General features: G+C 44.9%; 1 protein-coding gene across 1 annotated transcript in view; it reads right to left on the bottom strand.

The window, feature by feature from the left end:
• pold1 (polymerase (DNA directed), delta 1, catalytic subunit) overlaps positions 1–17,620 on the bottom strand; it is a 236,006-nt gene extending 218,386 nt beyond the window's left edge. The window contains exons 1-3 of the mRNA XM_072271908.1: positions 17,556–17,620; positions 6,055–6,257; positions 5,463–5,579 (exon numbers count right to left, since the gene is read on the bottom strand). Of these exons, the coding sequence (XP_072128009.1) occupies positions 5,463–5,579; positions 6,055–6,250 (313 nt within the window). The 5' untranslated portion in view covers positions 6,251–6,257; positions 17,556–17,620. The remainder of the gene's footprint in view (positions 1–5,462; positions 5,580–6,054; positions 6,258–17,555) is intronic.
• Positions 17,621–22,682: the final 5,062 nt, after the last annotated feature.

Here is a 22,682-nt window from a genome sequence, read left to right as displayed (position 1 = left end):
TTTTAGCTCTTAATATATTTGCAGAAGCCCTTGGGATTCTCCTTTACTTCGTCTGCCAGAGCATCCTCATGCCTTCTTCTGGTCCTCCTGATTTCCTTCTGAAGTGTTCTCTTGCATTTCTTATGATCTCTCTCTTTAATCTCTTTAAATGGCAGGAGTAAGTAGATTCCCAAGTTAATTTACTGACTGCAGAATATTTTCAAAATATCCTTCAAGTGAGAAGTTAATGCACATTCTGTAGTTCTTTAAGTGCCAAGAGTGGGAAAATAACACTCGAGTCAATACACCTACGGTTCATTCCTTAAAATATTCTATCTCAGCACCTGAACTTTCTCGCTCCCACATTTATTCGTCACTCCGAAGTTATACAATTCAAAACACTTACTCACATCTGCCTTACCTTTCAGTGAAATCCTATTCTTGGTTAAGATTCACATGCACGCGAATACCAGTGCAACTTGGATGAATAATAGTGATCATTTTAGAATTTTCTCCGAAGCATCAGATCTAACCCCACTAAACAAGTTCTGGAAAAGATTCACTGATAATCAAATTTTCTGGGACAATAGCGTACATGCTTTCTTAGTCAAATCAGTAATGTGAAACTTTCTAATCAATACAGATCCAAGTTAAAGGCACATTACAGCAAATAATTTTAATGGAATGAAGGCCCGGTGAATAGGTGGAGGAACTTGCAGAATTCAGGTTAACAGAGTATGAAATTTCCTAAAACTTATCAATTTGATTCTCCTTCCCCCCCCCCATAAAGAATACAATAGAATACAAAACAGATCATTACAGCACAGTACAGGCCCTTTGGCCCACAATGTTGTCCCGTCCCAATAAGCTACTCCAAGATCAATCAAACCCTTCCCATACAGCCCTCCAGTTTTCTATCATCCATGTGCCGATCTAAGTGTCTCTTAAATGTCCCTAACGTATCAGCGTCTACCACCACCTGTGGCAGCAAGTCCCACACATCACCACTCTGGGTAAAAAAATGTACAAGCAAAACTGTGGCAAATTAAATCAGAACTAGAACTGGAAGACAGTTATGAAAGTACATCGCAGATCCTCGAAAGAGGACTGGTGAAAATGTTGATGGGCAAATTTTAATTTGCCTTGAATTTTTATTCTCACTCAGTGAGCAGAGGGTAGACACTGAAGAAGTTGTTGACGGGCTTTAAACAAAAATTAACACTTACCCCCGCAGTTAAATGATAGGAGACTTGTAAGATTATATTCAGCATTGTTACTGCTTTTCCCTTTGTTCTGCCTTGTGTGTGAGATGGTAAGAGGCGTAGATACAGTGGACAGCCAGTATCTTTTTCCCAGAGCGAGGGGGAATAGTTTTAGAGTGGTTGGAGAAAAGTATAAAGGGGATGTCAGGGATGTTTTTTTTTAAAATACACAGAGAGCAATGAATGTGTGGTATTTGTTGCCGGGGTAGTAGTAGAGGCAAATACATTAGGGAGATTTAAGAGACTCTTAGGTAGGAAGATCTATGACAGAGAAATAGAGAGCTATGCGGGAGGGAAGGGTTAGATTGATTTGGGAATAGGTTAAAAAGTCAGCACAACATCATGGGCTGGATGGCATGCACAGTGCTGTACTGTTCTATGTTCTATGCTCTATGCTCTAAATGGATTCCCATTGCACGGCACAATTCTACAGGAAACCATTGAGAAAAGAATTTAATGCTTAAAGATGATGTTGCTAGTAAAATCGAACATATTGATGGTGAAATAGTGGAAAAATGCTCATTAAGATAGGAATAATGGCTCCCTATCCAACTGCGATACAAGATCTCCAGAATGTTTTGACATCAGCAAGTAAATGGTAGCTAGATTTAAAGATATGAAGATATGTAAATTCTGAACCCAGATGGAATAAATCTTGAAAGAGAATATTTTCACAGCACTCTGGGTAGGAGAACAACAGGTACAGCAAGACAGGGACTAACTAAAATGGGAGATCAAACCAGAACCAAAGTCAAAGTACATTCATTAAAAAAAAAATCAAAACTCGAATTAAATCTTAATAAACAACAGCAAACTAACACTCCAGTGTATAGTCTAAACACCAAACCTCAATTTCTTTCATGGATAACAATTTAAATAATGTGGCCTGTAAACACGAGGGATTCTGCAGATGCTGACAATCCAGAACAACGCACACAAAATGCTGGAGGAACTCAGGAGGTCAGGCAGCATCTACGGAAATGAAGATACAGTCGATGTTTCAGGCTGGGACCCTTCCTTTCCAGCTCTGAAATAGACTGCTTATTCCCCTCTGTGGATGCTGCCTAAGCAGCTGAGACAGTGAGAAAGAGTGATGAGCCAAAATAGTTGTTTAGAAGCAGCAAGAATACAATGGACTAAACAGCCTTCCTGCATGTTCCGATCCAGCCCTGATGAAGGGTTATCAGCCCAAAACTTCGACACTATTCCTCTCCATGGATGCTGCCTGACCCGAGTTCCCCCAACATTTTGTGTCACTCTAGATTTCCAACATCTGCAGAATCTCTTATGTTCCTATGTGTTACAAGTTTAATATTTTTGTTAGGATTGTTAAAATAACAATTAGTGATAAGCTTAATAGACAGTATGAGCATTACACTTCACATTTTCTGAGGGGCACACAATTGCTAGGCACTACTGGACAGGAGCAGGCCATTCAGCTCTTCAGTGGTGCACTATCAGATTAGATTCTGTAAACTTAAGTGTTACTCAGCTTACTCTGGGTCTAAAGCACACACAGTAATAACCCCCATTGATTCTTAATTTTTAGCAATGCACCATAGGAAGTATGGTGTCTGGATGCATATCAGCTGCTCTGCACGTGACCACAAAAAACAGCAGAGAATTGCGGACACAGAAACCTGCCTCCCCTCCAGCATAATCAAAGACTCTTCCCCCTACCCCCAGACATTCTCTCTTCTCATAGTCATAGCCATAGTAATACTTTATTGATCCCGAGGGAAATTGGTTTTCGTTACAGTTGCACCATAAATAATAAATAGTAATAGAACCATAAATAGTTAAATAGTAATATGTAAATTATGCCAGTAAATTATGAAATAAATCCAGGACCAGCCTATCGGCTCAGGGTGTCTGACCCTCCAAGGGAGGAGTTGTAAAGTTTGATGGCCACAGGCAGGAATGACTTCCTATGACGCTCTGTGCTGCATCTCGGAGGAATGAGTCTCTGGCTGGATGTATTCCTGTGCCCAACCAGTACATTATGTAGTGGATGGGAGACATTGTCCAAGATGGCATGCAACTTAGACAGCATCCTCTTTTCAGACACCACCGTCAGAGAGTCCAGTTCCATCCCCACAACATCACTGGCCTTACGAATGAGTTTGTTGATTCTGTTGGTGTCTGCTACCATCAGCCTGCTGCCCCAGCACACAACAGCAAACATGATAGCACTGGCCACCACAGACTTGTAGAACATCCTCAGCATCGTCCGGCAGATGCTAAAGGACCTCAGTTTCCTCAGGAAATAGAGATGGCTCTGACCCTTCTTGTAGACAGCCTGTGTTCTTTGACCAGTCCAGTTTATTGTCAATTCGTATCCCCAGGTATTTGTAATCCTCCACCATGTCCACACTGACCCCCTGGATGGAAACAGGGGTCACCGGTACCTTAGCTCTCCTCAGGTCTACCACCAGCTCCTTAGTCTTTTTCACATTAAGCTGCAGATAATTCTGCTCACACCATGTGATAAAGTTTCCTACCGTAGCCCTGTACTCAACCTCATCTCCCTTGCTGATGCATCCAATTATGGCAGAGTCATCCGAAAACTTCTGAAGATGACAAGACTCTGTGCAGTAGTTGAAGTCCGAGGTGTAAATGGTGAAGAGAAAGGGAGACAAGACAGTCCCCTGTGGAGCCCCAGTGCTGCTGTTCATTCTGTCGGACACACAGTGTTGCAAGCACACGTACTGTGGTCTGCCAGTCAGGTAATCAAGAATCCATGATACCAGGGAAGCATCCATCTGCATCGCTGTCAGCTTCTCCCCCAGCAGAGCAGGGCGGATGGTGTTGAACGCACTGGAGAAGTCAAAAAAACATGACCCTCACAGTGCTCGCTGGCTTGTCCAGGTGGGCATAGACACGGTTCAGCAGGTAGACGATGGCATCCTCAATTCCTAGTTGGGGCTGGTAGGTAAACTGGAGGGGATCTAAGTGTGGCCTGACCATAGGCTGGAGCAGCTCCAGAACAAGTCTTTCCAGGGTCCTCATGATGTGGGAGGTCAATGCCACCAGTCTGTAGTCACTGAGGCCGCTGGGGCACGGCGTCTTCGGCACAGAGATGAGGCAGGACATCTTCCACAGTACAGGAACCCTCCAGAGCCTCAGGCTCAGATTGAATACATGGCGAAGTACTCCACATAGTTGAGGGGCACAGGCTTTGAGCACCCTGGCACTGACACCATCCGGTCCTGCAGCCTTGCTTGGGTTGAGACGTTTCAGCTGTCTTCTCACCTGTTCAGCTGTGAAGCCCACCGTGGTGGTTTCGTGCGGGGAAGGGGTATAGTCATGAGAGCAGGGTGGGGGACTGTGAGGAGGGGTAGGAGGGGAGATTGGAATATGTGTTGGTTGGGGGCCGACAACAGATGGCTCATGTGGGGGATAGGCAGGAGTCACAATGTCAAATCTGTTAAAGAATAGGTTAAGCTCTTTGGCCCTGTCCACACTGCCTTCAGTTCCTCTGTTGCTAGTTTGCCAGAACCCAGTGATGATCCTCATCCCCCTCCAGACCTCTCTCTCATGTTGTTCTGCTAGAGTTTCTACTCAAGCTTCCTCCTGTACCTGTCTTTAGCCTCCCTGATCCTGGCTTTCAGGTCCCTCTGTATTGCCCTCAGCTCCTCCCTATTTCCACCTCTAAACGCCCTCTTTTTAACGTTCAGGATGTCTCCCCTCTCCCATCAGGCAGAAGATATAAAAGCCCGAAAGCACGTACCACCAGACACAAGGACAGCATCTGTCCCACTGTTATCAGACTCTTCAACGGACCTCCAGTACAATAAGTTGGACCCTTGACCTCACAAGCTACCTCGTTATGATCTTCCACTTTTAACATTCATCTGCACTGAACTTTTTTGGTAACTTTTACACGTTAATTTACATCGTTATTGTTTTACCTTGTTCTACCTCAATGCAGTGTGTAATGATCTTATCTGTAAAAACAAAATTATACAAGGCAAACTTTCCAAAGTATATTGGTACATCTAATTATAATCATAAGACCATAAGACATAGGAGCAGAATTAGGCCATCTGGCCAATCAAGTCTCAAACCTACACAGTTTGTTTTTTTTTTAAAATGTACCATCCGGCCACTGATGCTTTTATACCACAAAATAAAGTGGTATAAAACACAGGGCTTTGTCCGAGCCAGAGTTTCCTGCTCAGGATCACTGTTGGTACCATCGCTGTCGGTACAATCACTTACCCACATAGTACTCCAGCTCCACCTGCTGGAAAGCAATGTTATCCTCTTTCGGGTTGATCTTTGGTGCAGGTGGCCGCTGCCATTTACTGTTCATGGCACCTGAAGAAAACAGGTTTCCTGAAAGCAGAAAGTTTACAGAGCTTATAATGCCACATTACAGTTCATATAACTTTTGAGCTGTCCAAAAGATGACATCATAATCCACCTTGGTTTCTTCCTCCCTTCACTTCCAGTACTGATGAAGAGCCTGGGACCGAAACGTTAATTGTTTATTTGTCTCCATAGATACTGCCAGTCATCCTGAGTTCCCCTGGTGTGTTACTCGCAATATCCAGCAGCTGCAGAATCTACTGTATTACTGTTTAAACCTCTGTAGCTGTAACACTTAATTCTGCATTCTGCTATTGCTTTCCCTTGTATTACCTCAATACATTGATGAAATGCAATTATCTGTATGGATGGCACGGCAAAACAAAATTTTTCACTCTACCTTGGTACATGTGCTAATAATGAATATCATAAATATCAATGAGCCAGGCAGGCAGAAAGACCAACAGACAGAGACAATGAATAAAAGCACGCTGCCACCTACCAATTGGAACCGAATCATGCAACAGCTGTGCTTCCTTGGCATCCATGAGCATTTCTGCCTCCACTTCATCCAGGTACGCCAGCTCATCTTCAAACTGCGACGGCCCCTCCTCGTCCCAGTCTCCTCGCAGGCGCTTCGGATGTGGCTGGCTGCCATTGCCACTACTGCCGTACGGCTTCTTCTTTGCACTATGCATGTTTTATCTGCGCAAGACCACAAGACCATAAGACGTAGGAGCAGAATTAGGCCATTCAGCCCAGACTGCTCCGCCACTCCATCATGGCTGATCTCAGATCCCACTAAATCCCACACACCTGCCTACTCGCCATGTCCTTTGATGCCCTGACTGATCAGGAAACTATCAGCTTCCACCTTAAATATACGCACAGACCTGGCCTCCACCACAGACTGTGGCAGAGCATTCCAGATTTACTACTCTCTGGCTAAAAAAATTTATTCTTACCTCTGTTCTTAAGGATCGCCCCTCAATTTTGAGACTGCACCCTTTGTTTCTGGATACCCCCATCATAGGGAACATCCTCTCAATCCAACTTATCAAGTCCTTTCAACATTCAGTAGGTTTCAATGAAATTCCCCCCACATTCTTCTATATTTCAGTGAGTACAGGCCCAAAGCTGCCAAACACCCCTCACATGTGAACGCCTTCATTCCCAGAATCATCCTCATGAATCTCCTCTGGACTCCCTCCAATGACAACACATCCTTTCTGAGATATGGGCCCCAAAACTGTTGACAATACTCCAACTGCGGCCTGACTAGTGTCTTATAAAGGCTCAGCGTTATCTCCTTGCCTTTATAAAAACATAAGAAATAGGAGCAGGAGTAGGCCATCTGGCTCATCAAGCCTGCACCACCATTCAATAAGATCATGGCTGATCTGACCATGGACTCATCTCCACCTACCTGCTTTTCCCCATAACCCTCAATTCCCCTACAATGCAAAAATCTATCCAATCTTGTCTTAAATATACCCCCACAGCTTCATTGGGCTGAGAATTCCACAGATTCACCACTCTCTGGGAAAAGCAGTTCCTCTTCATCTCTGTCCTAAATCTACTCCCCCAAATCTTGAGGCTATGTTCCCTAGTTCTAGCTCACCTACCAGTGGAAACAACTTTCCTGCCACTATCTTATCTATTCCTTTTATAATTTTATATGTTTCTATAAGATCCCCTCTCATTCTTCTGAATTCCAGCGAGTACAGTCCCAGGCGACTCAATTTCTCCTTATAGTCCAACCCTGTCATCTCTGGAATCAACCTGCTGAACCTTCTCTGCACTGCCTCCAAAGCCAGTATATCCTTCGCGTAAGGAGACCGGAACTGCATGCAATACTCCAGGTGCAGCCTCACCAGTACCCTATATAGTTGCAACATAACCTCCCTGCTCTTAAATTCAATCCCTCCAGCAATGAAGGCCAACATTCCATTTACCTTCTTGATAACCTGCTGCACTTGCAAACCAACCTTTTGTGATTCATGCACAAGCACTCCCAAGTCCCTCTGCACAGCAGCATGCTGCAATTTTTTACCATTTAAATAATCTTCTCTTTCATTTTTCCTTCCAAAGTGGATGACCTCGCATTTACCAACATTGTACTCTATCTGCCAGACCTTTGCCCACTCACTTAGCCTATCTATATCTCTCTGCAGACTCAGACTCTTCTTCTGCACAATTTGCTTCTCCATTCAATTCAGTATCATCAGCAAACTTAGATACACTACATTCGGTCCCCTCTTCCAGATCGTTTATGTATATGGTGAGCAGGCCCAGCACCGACCCCTGTGGCACACCGCTCACCACTGATTGACAACCAGAGTAACACCCATGTATCTCAGCTCTCTGCTTTCTATTAGTTAATCAATCCTCTATCCATGCTAATGCATCACCCCCAACTCAATGCATCCTTATCTTACGGATAAGTCTCTTATGCGGCACCTTATCGAACACCTTCTGGAAATCCAAGTAAATAACATCCATCAGTTCCCTCCATCCACTGCGCTCATTATATCGTCATAGGACTCCAGCAAGTTATCAAACAGGACCTGCCTTTGCTGAATCCATGCTGTGCCTGCCTGATTGATCCATTTCTCTGCAGATGCCTCACTATTTCTTCTTTAATGATAGCATCAAGCATTTTTCCAACTACAGATGTTAAACTAACTATCCTTTTTTGAACAGTGGCATGATATTCGCCGTCTTCCAATCCGCCAGGACCTGCCCAGAGTCCAGAGAATCTTGGTAAATCACCACCAAAGCCTCTATTACAGCTTCTGCCATTTCTTTCAGTACCCTGGGATGCATTCTATCAGGACCAGGGGACTTATCTATCTCCAGGCCCACAAGTTTGCTCAACACTACCTCTTTGGTGATAGCTATTATATCGAGATTCTCACCTCCCATTGCATCCATAACATCTCTCTTTGGCATGTTAGATGTGTCCTCCACCATGAAGACAAACACAAAATAGTCATTCAAAGCCTTGGCCATTTCCTCATTACCCAATATCAATCCCCCCCTTGTCATCCTCCAACAGACCTACATTCACTTTAGCCACCCTTTTCCACTTTACATAATTATAAAAACTTTTACTATCTGTTTTTATTCTATTCCCCTTGAAATAAATGCCAAAAATGCACTTATCTTCTTGACCACATATTCAACCTGCAAATTAACCTTCTGGAAGTCTTGCACAAGGTCTCCCAAGTCCCATTACACCTCTGACATTTGAACCTTCGCCCCAATTAGATAATAGTCCGCACTATTGTTCCTTCTACCAAAATGCATTATCACACATTTCCCAACACTGTATTCCATTTGCCACTTTTTTGCCCATTCTTCCAATTTGACCACGTCTTGCTACAATCACTTTACTTCCTCAGCACTACCTACTTATTTACCTATTTTGGGAACCATCCACAAACTTTGCCACAAAGCCATCGATTCCATTATCCAAATCATTGACATACAATGTGAAAAGTAGTGGTCCCAATACTGACCCCTGAGGAACACCACTAGTCACTGGCAGTCAACCAGAAAAGGACCCTTTTATTCCCACTCGCCGCCCCTTGCCTGTCAGCTATTCCATTACCCATGCCAGAATTTTATCCTGTTAGGCATCCACATGTGTGCACCTTACCAAACGCCTTCTGAAAATCCAAGTAAATGGCATCCACTTCCTCTCCTCTACTTATTACTTCCTCAAAGAATTTCCTTTCCTCTCTTCTTAAAGAGTGGAGTGACACTTGCAATCTTCCAGCCCTCCAGGACCATGCCAGAATCAAGTGATTCTTGAAAGATCATGACCAATGCATCTGTTATCTTTTCAGCAACCTCTCCCAGGGCTCTGGGATGTAGTCCATCTGGTCCAAGTGATTTATACACCTTAAGACCTTTGACTTTGCCTAGCATTTTTTCTCTTTGTAATAGCAATGGCACTCACTCCTGCACGCTGACACTCACGGAGCTCTGGCAAACTACAAGTGTCTTCCACAGTGAAGACAGATGCAAAGTACCCCTTAAGCTTATCTGCCATTTCTTTGTCCCCCATTACTACCTCACCAGCATTATTTTCCAGTGGTCCAATATCAACTCTCACCTCCCTTTTAACTCTTTATATAACTGAAAAACTTTTAGTATCCTGCTTTATATTATTGGCTAGTTTGGCCTCATATTTCATCTTTTCCCTTCTTATAGCTTTTTTTTTTTAAGTTGCATTTCTTGAGGATATCTTGTGACTGTAGGATATCCCAATTTACAGTACTATACAAAAGTCTTAGGCACCAAAGCTATATCATATATGTAAATAAAACTTTTGCACAGGACTCTACTTTACAGCCTTTAAAATATTTCAGAAACATCTTATAAAACAACATTTGCAATCCATGCACAATACCTGTCTGCACAGGCATGAAGATTTATGGTAAAAAAACAATTAAGTAGTTTATTTTCCTGGTATTTTTATATTAATCTATTTGACAATTAATACTTCTGCTATCCCTTCAGATGGAATGATCATTTTCTGTTTCCAAATGACCTTATCCACCATTTACCAAGTAGATCACTCCAGTGCATAAATGTGGCCAGCCACTGCATCATTTAAGACAAGTCTTCACGTTACTGACAATATCTACAGAAGGCATGGAGGCAGCAACCATCAAAGTCATGATCTTTGCCTGCTGCTACTGTCAGACAGGAATTACAGAAGCCTGAAGTGCCACACTACCAGATTCAGCAACAGCTACTTTCTTTCAACCATCAGGTTCTTGAAGCACCCTGCACAACCGTAACGATACCTCAGCAACGGAACATTATGGACCACCACTCGCATGACCACGGACTTGCCTCTTTATTTTGTACACTTTTTTCTCTTCACTATTTGCATAATTTATGAGTAATTAACATACAATTATATTCTGGTTGCTCATGATACTGCTGCAAGTTTTTCACTGTGCCTGTAGCATGCCCGTAACTCACTAAACTTAACCCTAACTCTACATCTTTTGAACGTAGGAGGAAACCCGGGCACCCGAAGGAAACCCCACACATTCACGGGGAGAGCGTACGAACTCCTTACAGACGGCGGCAGGAATTGAACCCTGATCGGTGGTTGCTGGTGCTGTAAAGTGATTGTGCTAACCACTAGGCTACCGTGCCACCTGGTTTTCACCTACAGTATAAACTTGATAATGACAAGCCATTTTGCCTTGGTGCTGAAGAGGGCCTGGTGCTTGTCTGATAGCCAAGTGCTTGTGCTCCTTCAGTGGGTATCACTGAACAGTGAAGGTTCCTGAGGTAAAAGTGAAAACGTTTGCGATCATTGAATGTAAGTGACTTTCAGCCAGTGAAGTTCAGCTCCAATTGTTTTATGGTCTTGCTTAGTAAGTACGTCAAAGGTTACAGGGAGAAGGCAGGAGAATGAGGCTGAGAGGGAAAATAAATCAGCCATGACTGAATGGCAGTAGACTCGTTGGGCCAAATTTCCTGATTCTGCTCCTATATCTTACAGTCTACTTCATTATACTTGTGCGCACATGACAGTAAAATCAACTCGACCTTGTGAGTGAATGTCTGGATCAACAACTTCTGCTGCAGTCTTTGCCCTCTCCCAAAATAATCAGGTAATATTCAAAGCACAGGATCAAGTTCTAATAAAGATCTATTTACACAGCATTGCCCACAACTCCAACACACCTGAAGTGCTTAGCAATAATGAAGTACCTTTGGATGGCAAATGTGATGTGCAAAAGACAGTCACTTAAGTACTGAAGCTCGAAGAGCAAGTCTGAGGCAGCAAAAGTTCATGCCTTTCAAGAAAATGCTGTGAAAATCCAGAGCAACATGCACAAATTTGATGAACTTAACAGGTCAAGTAGCACTTATTCATTTCCACAGAAGCTGCCTGACCTACTGAGATCCTCCAGCATTTTGTGTGTGTTACTCTGGATTTCCAGCATCTGCAGAATATCATGTTCGTGACGGTGAAAATACAAGTGTTTTTAAAAGCATCAAACAAGTCTCGACTTTCACAGAAGTTACTTATTGATGGACTCAAAGATCTGTCAAAACAGGAAAGTATTATGCATACCACAATAAAAACCACTCCTGCTCCCTCATTCCATCTATAAACAAAGATACAATCCACATCCAAACTTCTCAGGAATAGTATACTGTTAGAAAATGCAGTCAGCAATGTCCTAAACTGAGTTATTAACACTGATATCCAATCAAGAAATTCAGCTGATATTGAACTACGAGAATGGATTATTAAACCCCAGCTTGCACCAATTTGCAAACAAATGAGATGCTGCAAGTACTGGAAATCCAGAGAAACACACACAAAATGCTGGAGGGACTGAACAGGTCAGGCAGCATCCATGGAAGGGAATAAGCAGTCGACGTTCTAGGCTGAGATCGTTCATCAGAACTTTATAGAGTCTAAAGTCCCGACAAAGTGTTTCGACCCGAAATATCCACTCTTTATTCCGCTCCATAGATGATGCCCCACCTGCCAAGTTTCTCTGGCATTTTGTGCGAGTTGCTTTGCAAACAGTCTTGTGTTTTTGTTTCCATGTCGATTCTTGACACCTGCTTCAGGGTTTGAGGAATCAGGGGATAAACTATAAAAGATTGTCCTGGAAATCTCACGATACAAAAACAAAAACCGTCAGAATACTGGGCCTTTGCAATGCTAAATTATTCTCACTGTGTCATTACATCCAAAACGCAATAGACTAATTACATCCAGTGTATTTAAGTGGCTGCTTTTTACAGCCAACAATACAAAAGTATTCACCCATTATAGAATAGACATGCTAACATATTTTTCACCAAGTATTTAGAAGACTTCACAACTTTCCTGACGCTACAAATCATTTCACCTTCCACCACACATAAAATGCTGGAGGAACCCGGCAAGTCAGGCAGTACCCATGGAGGGGAACAGTCAGAGTTTCACCTGGGTGCCCGAAACGTTAACCATTCATTCCCCTCGAGACGCTGCCTGGCTCACTGAGCTCCTCTAGCTTTTTATTTACATGTGTTGCTCAAGATTTCCAGCATCTGCAGAACCTCTGGCGTCTATGATTTGACCTTTCACATTCCTCTACTGCCAGAAGTGTACTTGCCTCTCTGACATACACAATGTCAAACACAATGTGGTCACCTACTCTACTGCAAGAACACCAACAAGCCTTGGCACTGTACACAACAGCTCTAGTTTACATTGACCAGAAGAGCATACATGCAGCACAGAAGCCACTGTGGCGTGCACGCAACACCCTTTATCCCTGACTATTTTAAGGAAATACCAGTCTATCTCCTTTCCCCCCATTGGCAGAAGAGAGGAAAGGCTGACAGAGACTCGAGGGCAGCATCTATCCCACTATTATCACTTAGGCAGGCCCCTCATATACAAAAATGAACATTTAAACCCCTGACCTCCAATGAACTTTGACTGCCTGCACTGCACCTTCTCTGGAACTGCAACGCGATATTCTGAATTCTAAGTTCTTTTTACTTCCTCGGTGTGATAATATACGGCAGGATCGTCTGGATGCCGTGCAAACAAAAGCTTTTCACTGTATCCTGGTACATGCCTCCCAGACAGCCTGGACCCACTGCAATCTGCCCATCACCAAAACAGTTCCACACAGCTGTTCTCCCTGACCTTACACTCCTCTCTGAAGCATCCGTTTACTTAAGCACTGATGTTTGACCATTGCTCTGCCTTCAATACTATAATTCATTCCGAGCTCAAACACCTGGGACTCAACACCTCCCTTTGCAATGGGATCCCTGTCTTCCTGACCAAAACTTAATCAGGAAGGACAGGCAGCAATATTGCTGCTACATTTATTCTCAACACTGGCATCCTACAAGGCTGCTGCCTCAGCCCCCCTAACTTCTTTGTACAAACACACACGGAACTGCTTGGCCAGATTCCACTCTGCAAGTTCATTGACGATGCCACCATATCTCAAATCATCAGTCAGAGTGAAGGAAGGAGACGGAGAGACCAGCAACTTGGTGTCACGACAACAACCTCTCTCAGTGTCAGCTGAATGAAAGTGACTTCAGGAAGGGGAGAGAGGCGTTGCGCACACACTCCTGTCTACATCAGTGAAGGCAAGAGGGTCGACAGCTTTAGGTGAACATCAGCAAAAGGCTGTCCTTGTCCAAGCACACTGGTACCACAACTGCAAGGCCCCACTATCACCTCTACCTCCTCGTGAGGCTAGCACGCCCACGTTGACCCTCACCAATCTTTACCAATGCATCCACGGAGAGCAGTCTATCAGATACATCACAGCTTGGTACAATACTGCACGAAACTGCAGAGACGTAGACACAGCTCAGTACATCACATAGACCAACTCGTCAACACTTCTTGCTGCCTCAGTAAAGCAGCCAATAGGATCAAGCATCCCATCTACCCCAGACATTCTCTCTTCTCCCTTCCCATCGGGCAGAAGATACAAACACCTGGAAGCATGTACCACCAGACTCAAGGACAGTTTCTACCCCACTGTTATCAGACTCTTGAATAGACCTACAACAAGATGCACTCTTGACCTCACGATTCACCTTGTGACTTTGCTATCTACCTGACTGCACATTCAGTAAAAATCTATTCTGCATTCTGTTATTGTTTACCCTGAATAATCTCAATGCGCCATTGCAATGAACTGGCCTATATGGACAATGTCACACACAAAATGCTGGAGGAACTCAGCAGATCAAGCAGCATCTGGGAAAATTAAAAAAGTCGACATTCCAGGCCAAGACCCTTCTTACGGAGCAGAAAGGAAGGGAGAAGACGGCAGAATAAACAGGTACGGGGAGGGGCAGGAGGACTTGCCGGAAGGTGATAGGTGAAGCCAGGTGGGTGGGAAAGGTATAGGGCTGGAGAGGGAGGAATCTGAGAGGAGAGTGGACTGTGGGAGAAAGGGAAAAAGGAGGGGTACTAGGAGGAGAAGAGGTCAGAGGCTAGAGTGGGTCCATTGATGCTGCCTGACCTGCTGAGTTCCTCCAGCTTTTTGTGTGTATTGCCCTGGATTTCCAGCATCTGCAAAATCTCGTGTGTATGTGAACAGGTTGCTTACTATCTCAGACCAAGGGACAATAATAAACTGATTAACCAATAAACTAAAAAAAAAAGGACTCAAACTTCACTGCAGGATATCAGCGCAATGTATCGGAGAGACATCCCATTTCACAGACCAGGTGAATGTAAAGAATACCACAATGGTATTGAAAGAACCAAGGTTAGATTGGGGAAATCCATGTTCACAAGTCACCCCAGTTGCCCTAGCAACATAGTCATAGAGTACTACCACACAGAAACAAGCCTTTCGGCCCATCTCGTCCATGCCAAATTGCTATTCTGCCTGGTCCCATCAACCCAGACCCCGATCCCCCTCCCATCCAGGTACTTATCCAAACTTCACTTAAATGTTGCAATCAAGCCTGTACCCACCACTTCCGCTGGCAGCTCGTTCCACACTCACTTTCAAGTGAAGATGCTCACCATCAGGTTCACCTTTCACCCTTAACCTATAACCTCTAGATCTTATCTCACCCAACCTCAGTGGGAAAAAGCCAGTTTGCATTAACCCTATCTATACCTTCATAATTTTGTACATCTCTATCAAATCTCCCCTCATTCTCCAACACTCCAGACAATAAAATCCTAACCTATTCAACCTTTCCTTATAACTCAGATCTTCAATGGAAATCTTCTCTGCATGCTTCCACCTCTGACCCTTATTCTTTTTCTGTTGGGGGGGGCCTTGCTGTGCATAAGTGACTACTATTTCCTATATAACAGCTGCACTTCCAAAAGTACCCGAGTGACTGTAAAGGCTTTGGAACATTCCAAGGTATGTGAAACTTGCAGAAAAATTGAAGTTTTTATTTCTTTTATTCTTTATATCAATTACAGGAACTACTCCCTGACCATTAGCCCTCCCTCAAACATGACTAGCAAAAACTGACAACTGTGTATCTCACTGCTGCTTACAGCAACTGTGCATAAAATGAGACCCAACACAACAGCCCAGTAATTATTCGGCCTATCGAGTCTGCTCAGCCATTTGATCATGACTGATTTATTTTTCCTCACAACCCCAACCTCCTGCCTTCTCTCCATCACCGTAGACACTCTTACTTATCAACCTCCTCTTTAAATCACTTGGCCTCCACAATCGTCTATGGATTCACCACCCTCTGGCTAAAGAAATTCATCCTCATCTCTGTCCTAAGGGGGATGTCCTTCTATTGTAGGCCGTATCTCGGGTAATGATGAGTTTGAGTACAGAGAGGAAATTACGAACCTGGTGGTATGGTGGGAAGACAATAACCTATCCCTCAACGTCAGCAAGACGAAGGAATTGGTTGTTGACTTCAGAAGGAGTAGTGGACCGCATGACCAAATTTACATCGGTGGTGCGCAAGTGGAACAGATCAAAAGCTTTAAGTTCCTCAGGGTCAATATTACAAATGACTTGACTTGGTCCAACCAAGCAGAGCCCACTGCCACGAAGGCCCACCAGCGCCTTTACTTCCTGAGGAAACTAAAGAAATTTGGCCTGTCCCCTAAAACCCTCACTAATTTTTATAGATGCACTGTAGAAAGCATTCTTCCAGGGTGCATCACAACCTGGTATGGAAGTTGTCCTGTCCAAGACTGAAAGAAGCTGCAGAAGATCGTGAACACGGTGCAACACATCACACAAACCAATCTTCCGTCCTTGGACTCACTTTACACCGCACGCTGTCAGGGCAGTGCTGCCAGGACAATCAAGGACACAACCCACCCAGCCAACACACTTTTCGTCCCTCTTCCCCCCCAGGAGAAGGCTCAGGAGCTTGAAGACTCATACGGTCAGATTTGGGAACAGCTTCTTTTCAATTGTGATAAGACTGCTGAGTGGATCCTGACCCGGATCTGGGCCGTACCCTCCAAATATCCGGACCTGCATCTGTTTTTTTGCACTACCTTACTTTCCATTTTTCTATTTTATATTTATGATTTATAATTTAAATTTTTGATATTTACTATCGATTTGTAATCCAGGGAGCGGGAAGCGCAGAATCAAATATCGCTGTGATGATTGTACGTTCTAGTATCAATTGTTTGGCGACAATAAAGTATAAAGTGCTCTCTGATCCTGAACTCTCCGCTATTGGAAAGACGTTCTACACATCCATCCTATGTAGACTTTTCAATATTCTGTAGGGTTTCAATGAGACTCCCCCCCCCCCCAACATTCTTCTAAACTGCAGTAAGCACAGGCCCAGAGCCATAGCATATGCTCCACATACATTATGACCAATATTACTCCAGAACAGCACTCCTACACATGTTGGGACTCAATTATAAAAATGTTCTGCCTATGAGCAGAATGCTTTATGGCCCAGAGCATGGATAGGCAGCACACCAAATCAAAAGCACTAAGTGCAAGCTGAGGCTATTGAACTGTTACCTACAGGTCAGAAGTTTGAGAGTTTAAGTGGAACCACAGAGTCAAGTGAAAGAATTTCCTTCACCCCACAAACACACCACCACAGAGTCAAGTGAAACAACCTCGTCCCACCCACCCCACACAGGCACTGAGCTCCCCCAGCAAAGCCATCACAGGCACTGCCTGACACATGAGGCATTACAGCCAGGCCCGGCCAGGCGGGAAGAAGTTCTGCAGCCACTAGCGCGGCCGTCTAGTTCCTCTCCGTGAAACCTGCTGGCATTATTCGGTGGCCGCTCTACCCGAGCTGGGGTAATCAGGGGACAAATACGCCGCCACACAGATGCACGTCCTTGCCCTTTTCCCCCCAGCCACCGTCCTCCCACCTCCCGAGCCCGCAGCGCATCGATTTCCCCTCAGACAGCCCGCTCCCGGCCCTGGATGTGGCGAGCTTGGCACGGCGTGGAAGAGCGCCAGCTCCGGGATAGCGGCAGCAACAAAGCGCCCGCCCCATTACCTCGGCCTCCTGCTCGCTTCCAGCAGCCAATCTCCCGCCAAACGCGTGCCGCCCCCTGACCTCTGGTTACCGGGACAACAGCAGCGCGGCTCTCCCGATTGGCTTAAGACGCAAGGCAACGCTGATTGGTTAGAAGGTGGAAACCGATTGGCCAAATTGATTGGTCGATGAAGCAACGGGTACAGCCATTGACTGAAACACGATCGCTACTATCATTGGTTGAGAGTAAGCCACTGCCACAAGCCCATTGGTGGATAGGTAAAGAAACACTCTCATTGGCCTCTGTGGATTTGATCGTTACCATTGGCTGAAAGTCTAAAATTTTAAATAAATATTTAGGTGGTAAAAAACATAAAGCGTTGGAAATGATGAGCAGATCGTGCACCAAAGAGAGCAAAAAAAACCGAGAGCTGAAAAGGAACACAAGAGATTCCGCAAATACTGGAATTCAGGAGCAACACACAATTTCAAGGGGTCGAGCAGCAGCTGGGGAGGGAAAAGGAATCGTCACCATTCCGGTGGTGGCCCTGCATCAGGATCAGTTAGTAATCAGCATCAGTCAGAAATCATAGACACAAGATTCTGCAGATGATGGAAATCTTCAGCAACACACACAAAATGAGGAACTCAGCAAGTCGGGCAGCATCTATGGAGGAGAACAAACAGTCAATTTTTCTGGTCGAGAACCTTCAATGGGACTGGGACTTCTGGTGCTACTCCCTGGCCATTAGCCCTCCTTCAAAATGCAACTAGGAATTTGTAAAATCAGTGAATAAAAGAGAGCACGATTCAAATCTCACCTCACTCTCCCCCCTCCCCACCACCCCCAAACACACAAGATTCTGCAGATTATGGATGTCCTCAGAAACACACACAATCCTAGAGGAACTTGGCAGGTCAGGCAGCATATATGGAGAGAAATAGCTGATGTTTCGGGCTGAGACTCTTCTTCAGGACAATTCACACACTTTATTGCAGGTGCTACAGACAGATCCTCTGCCCCATAGCTCCAATGATCCAGGTTTGATCCACATTTCCGGTGTTGACTGTGTGGAGTTTGCATGTTCTCTCCACAGATATATTAGGAACATTTAAGAGACTTTTCCATAGGTACATGAATGGAAAAAAAATGGAAGAAGAGTTAGAATTGTTAGATTGATCTTAGCTTCAAGTTCCTGGGTGTCAAGATCTCTGAGGATCTAACCTGGTCCCAACACATTGATGTAGTCATAAAGAAGGCAAGACAGTGGCTATACGTTATTAGGAGTTTGAAGTGATTTAGCATGTCAACAAATACACTCAAACACTTCTATAGTTGTACTGTGGAGAGCATTCGGACAGGCTGCATCACTGTCTGGTATGGAGGGGCTACTGCACAGGACCGAAAGAAGCTGCAGAAGGTTGTAAATCTAGTCAGCTCCATCTTGGGCACTTGCCTACGAAGTACCCAGGACATCTTCAGACAGCGTTTCTCAGAAAGGCAGCATCCATTATCAAGGACCCCCAGCACCCAGGGCATGTCCTTTTCTCACTGTTACCATCAGGTAGGAGACACAGAAGCCTGAAGGCACACACTCAGCGATTCAGGAACAGCTTCTTCCCCTCTGCCATCCGATTCCTAAATGGACTTTGAAGCTTTGGACACTACCTCACTTTTTTAATATACAGTATTTCTGTTTTTGCACATTTTTAATAATCTATTCAATATACGTAATTGATTTACTTGTTTATTTATTATTATGTTTTATTTATTATTTCTCTCTCTCTGCTATATTATGTATTGCATTGAACTGCTGCTGCTAAGTTAACAAATTTCACGGCACATGCCGGTGATAATAAACCTGATTCTGATTCTGAATAGGTCTAAAGGCCAGCACATCACGAGCCAAAGGGCCTGTACTGTTTTCTGTACCCCATGAATATATATATATATATTTCCCTCTCCCTCTCTCCCACTGCACCCCCACCATCCCTCTCTCTCTCATCCTTATAACAGGTGGTGGATTTTCCATGTGATAGCATCCTCTGCGGCACAATAAGGGGCTGTTTCTTTCGGCCATTAAATGACAGCCCACCCGAAACCAGCCACCAACAAAACAGACAGGGAAATGGGAACCTTGGCAGAGATTTGGTTCAATAGTTGATTGGAAAGGTCTCTGACAGGGACCAGGGATGTTGTCGAAACTCAATTCAGTTTCATTTATTTAACACATGAATATCAAAATGTAAGTGGGTCGTTTGCATTAACAACCAACACACCCTGAGGACGTGCTGAGGGGCAGCCCGCGAGCACCGCCACACATTCCGGCGCCCACATTGCATTCCCAGAATGCTCGGCAGAGCAACACAGGACACAACAAGCAACAAAACAACCACAGCAAAACACACCGCTTTCCCCTCTCCGTCCCGTACATCCACACAGCCACCCACACACACAAACCCAAAAGCTCATTTGGGAACCTACCTGACATACTGAAACCAATAACTGTAGATGAACCAGGAGAATCCTAGACTGCTGAGGGCTAGATCTGTGGCATTCCAGATCAGCGAACCAGAACCATACAAGGAGACCAGTTACGACCTGTGGAAGGGAGAAAAAATAACTGCGGTTGAGGTTAGAGCCGGAATCAGACACACATCAGCTCCGGCAGGATTTGCCAGCCATTACTGTCTGCAAAGTGGAACCTAGCATCATGAATGTCTGTGATGCTTCACTCGCGGGTGAGCTCAATGCCTCGAATACACACGCTGAAAGGGAGGATAAGACTACACCTGTGTGAATCCCTCTGCCTCGGAGGCCAACGTCAGAACATCTTGCAAAAGGGTGAACCCTCGCAAGGGGTCAGGTCTTGATGGTGTACCTGGCAGGGATCTGAAAATCTGGGCCAACCAACTGGCAGGAGTGTTCAAGGGCATCTTCAGTCTCTCACTGCTGCAGTCGGAGGTTCCCACCTGCTTTAACATGGCGACAATCATACCAGTGGCCAAGCAGAGCAGGCTGAGCTGCCTCAATGACTATCACCCAGTGACACTCGCATCTACTGAGACGAGACTAGAATCAACTCCTGCCTGAGCAAGGACCTGGACTCACTGCGATTTGCCTTTCGCCACAGTAGATCTACAGTGAATGCAGCTGCACTGGCTCGCCACTTGGCCTCGGATCACCAAGACGACAGTAATTCCTACATCGGGCTGCTGTTCATTGATTACAGCTCAGTGTTCCACACCATCGTACCCTCAGTTCTAATCAACAAACTCCAAAACCTGGGCCTCTGTACCTCCCCCTGCAACTGGATCCTTGACTTCCTCACCGAGAGACCACAATCTGTGCGGATCAGAAATAACACCTCCTCCTCACCGACAATCAACACTGGCGCACCTCAGGGACGTGTGCTTAGCCCACTGCTCTACTCTCTCCACACCCATGGCTGTGTGGCTAGGAACAGTTCAAACACCAACTATAAACTTGCCGATGACACAACTGTTGTTGGCAAAATTTCAGATGGTGACAAGGAGGTGTACAAGAGTGAGATGGATCAGCCCGTTGAGTGGTGTTGAAACAACAACCTTGCACTCAATGTCAGTTAGACCGAGGGATTGATTGTGGACGTAAGGAAGGGGAAGTCGAGGGAACACACACCAGTCCTCTCGGGGGATCAGAAGTGAGCAGTTTCAAATTCCTGGGTGTCAGCATCTCTGAAGCTCTATCCTGGGCCAACATATCGATGCATTTACAAAGAAGATGCAGCAGTGGCTATATTTCATCAGGAGTTTGAGGAGATTTGGCATGTCACCAAGGGCACTCTCAAACCTCTACAGATGTACCACGAGGACCATTCTAGCTGATTGCATCACAATCTGGTCCAGAGGGGCCACTGCGCAGGATCAGAAAAAGCTGCAGAGGGTTGTAAACTCATCCAGCTCCATCATGGGCACTAGCCTCCCCAGTATCCAGGACACCGTCAAAAGGCAATGCCTCAGAAAGGCAGCATCCACCATTAAGGTCCCCCACCACCCAGGACATGCCTTCGTCTCATTGCTACCATCAGGAAAGAAGCACAGGAGCCTGAAGACATGCTCAACATTCAGAAACATCTCCTTCCCTTCCACCATCAGATTTCTGAATGGTCAACGAACCATGGGCACTACCTCACTATTTTTTCTTCTCTTTTACACTACTTATTTAATTTAATTATATACATGCACATATCTTACTGTAATTCATAGTTTTTATTTCCATGTATTGCAATGTACTGCTGCCACAAAACGTCAAACTTCACGACAAATGCCAATGATATTCAACCTGATTCGGATTTGGTCAGTACATAAATGGGAAAGGTTTAAAAGGATTTGGGCAAAAATGAGCAAGTGGGACCAGATTGGAGAAACACAGATGCTGGAAATCCAGAGCAACGTACACAAACAGCTGGAGGAGCTCAACAGGTCAGGTAACTTACAAGGAAAGGAATAAATTGAGTGGGAAGGTAAATTGCGCCGAGGATACGGAGAGTCTGCAGAGAGATACAGATAGGTTAGGTGAGTGGGCAAGGGTCTGGCAGATGGAGTAACATGTTGGTAAATGCGAGGTCATCCACTTTGGAAGGGAGAATGGAAGATCAGATTATTATTTACGTGGTAAAAGATTGCAGCGTGCTGCTGAGCAGAAGGACTCGGGAGGGCTTACGCATGAATCACAAATGGTTGGTTTGCCGGTGCAGCAGGCTGTCAATAAGGCAAATGGAATGTTGGCCATCATTGCGAGAGCAACTGAATTTAATAGCAGGTTATGCTGCTACTGTTGGATAGATTTTTGCGTAGTAGAGGAATCATGGGGAAAAGGCAGGCAGGTGGAGATGAGTCCATGGTCAGGTCAGCTATGATCTTATTGAATGGTGCAGCAGGCTCAAGGGATGGCCTACCCTGCTCCTAATTTCCTCTGTTCTTAAACAGTCAACGTTTTAGCAGGGTCTCCATCTGAAACACTGAATCTTTATTCCTTCCCATGGATGCTGCCTGTTCCTCCAGCATTTTGTGTGGGCTGCCCTGGGCATCTTGATTGGCATGGACGAGCTGAGCTAAGGGGCCTGTTTCCATGCAGAGAATCTCTACATATTCCGAGTCAGAATA

Source organism: Mobula birostris, chromosome 11 (genome assembly GCF_030028105.1).
Source record: "Mobula birostris isolate sMobBir1 chromosome 11, sMobBir1.hap1, whole genome shotgun sequence".
In the NCBI taxonomy this organism is placed as follows: domain Eukaryota; kingdom Metazoa; phylum Chordata; class Chondrichthyes; order Myliobatiformes; family Myliobatidae; genus Mobula; species Mobula birostris.
Note: the sequence above shows the minus strand (reverse complement) of the source record. Positions and strands in the feature narration are given on the sequence as shown.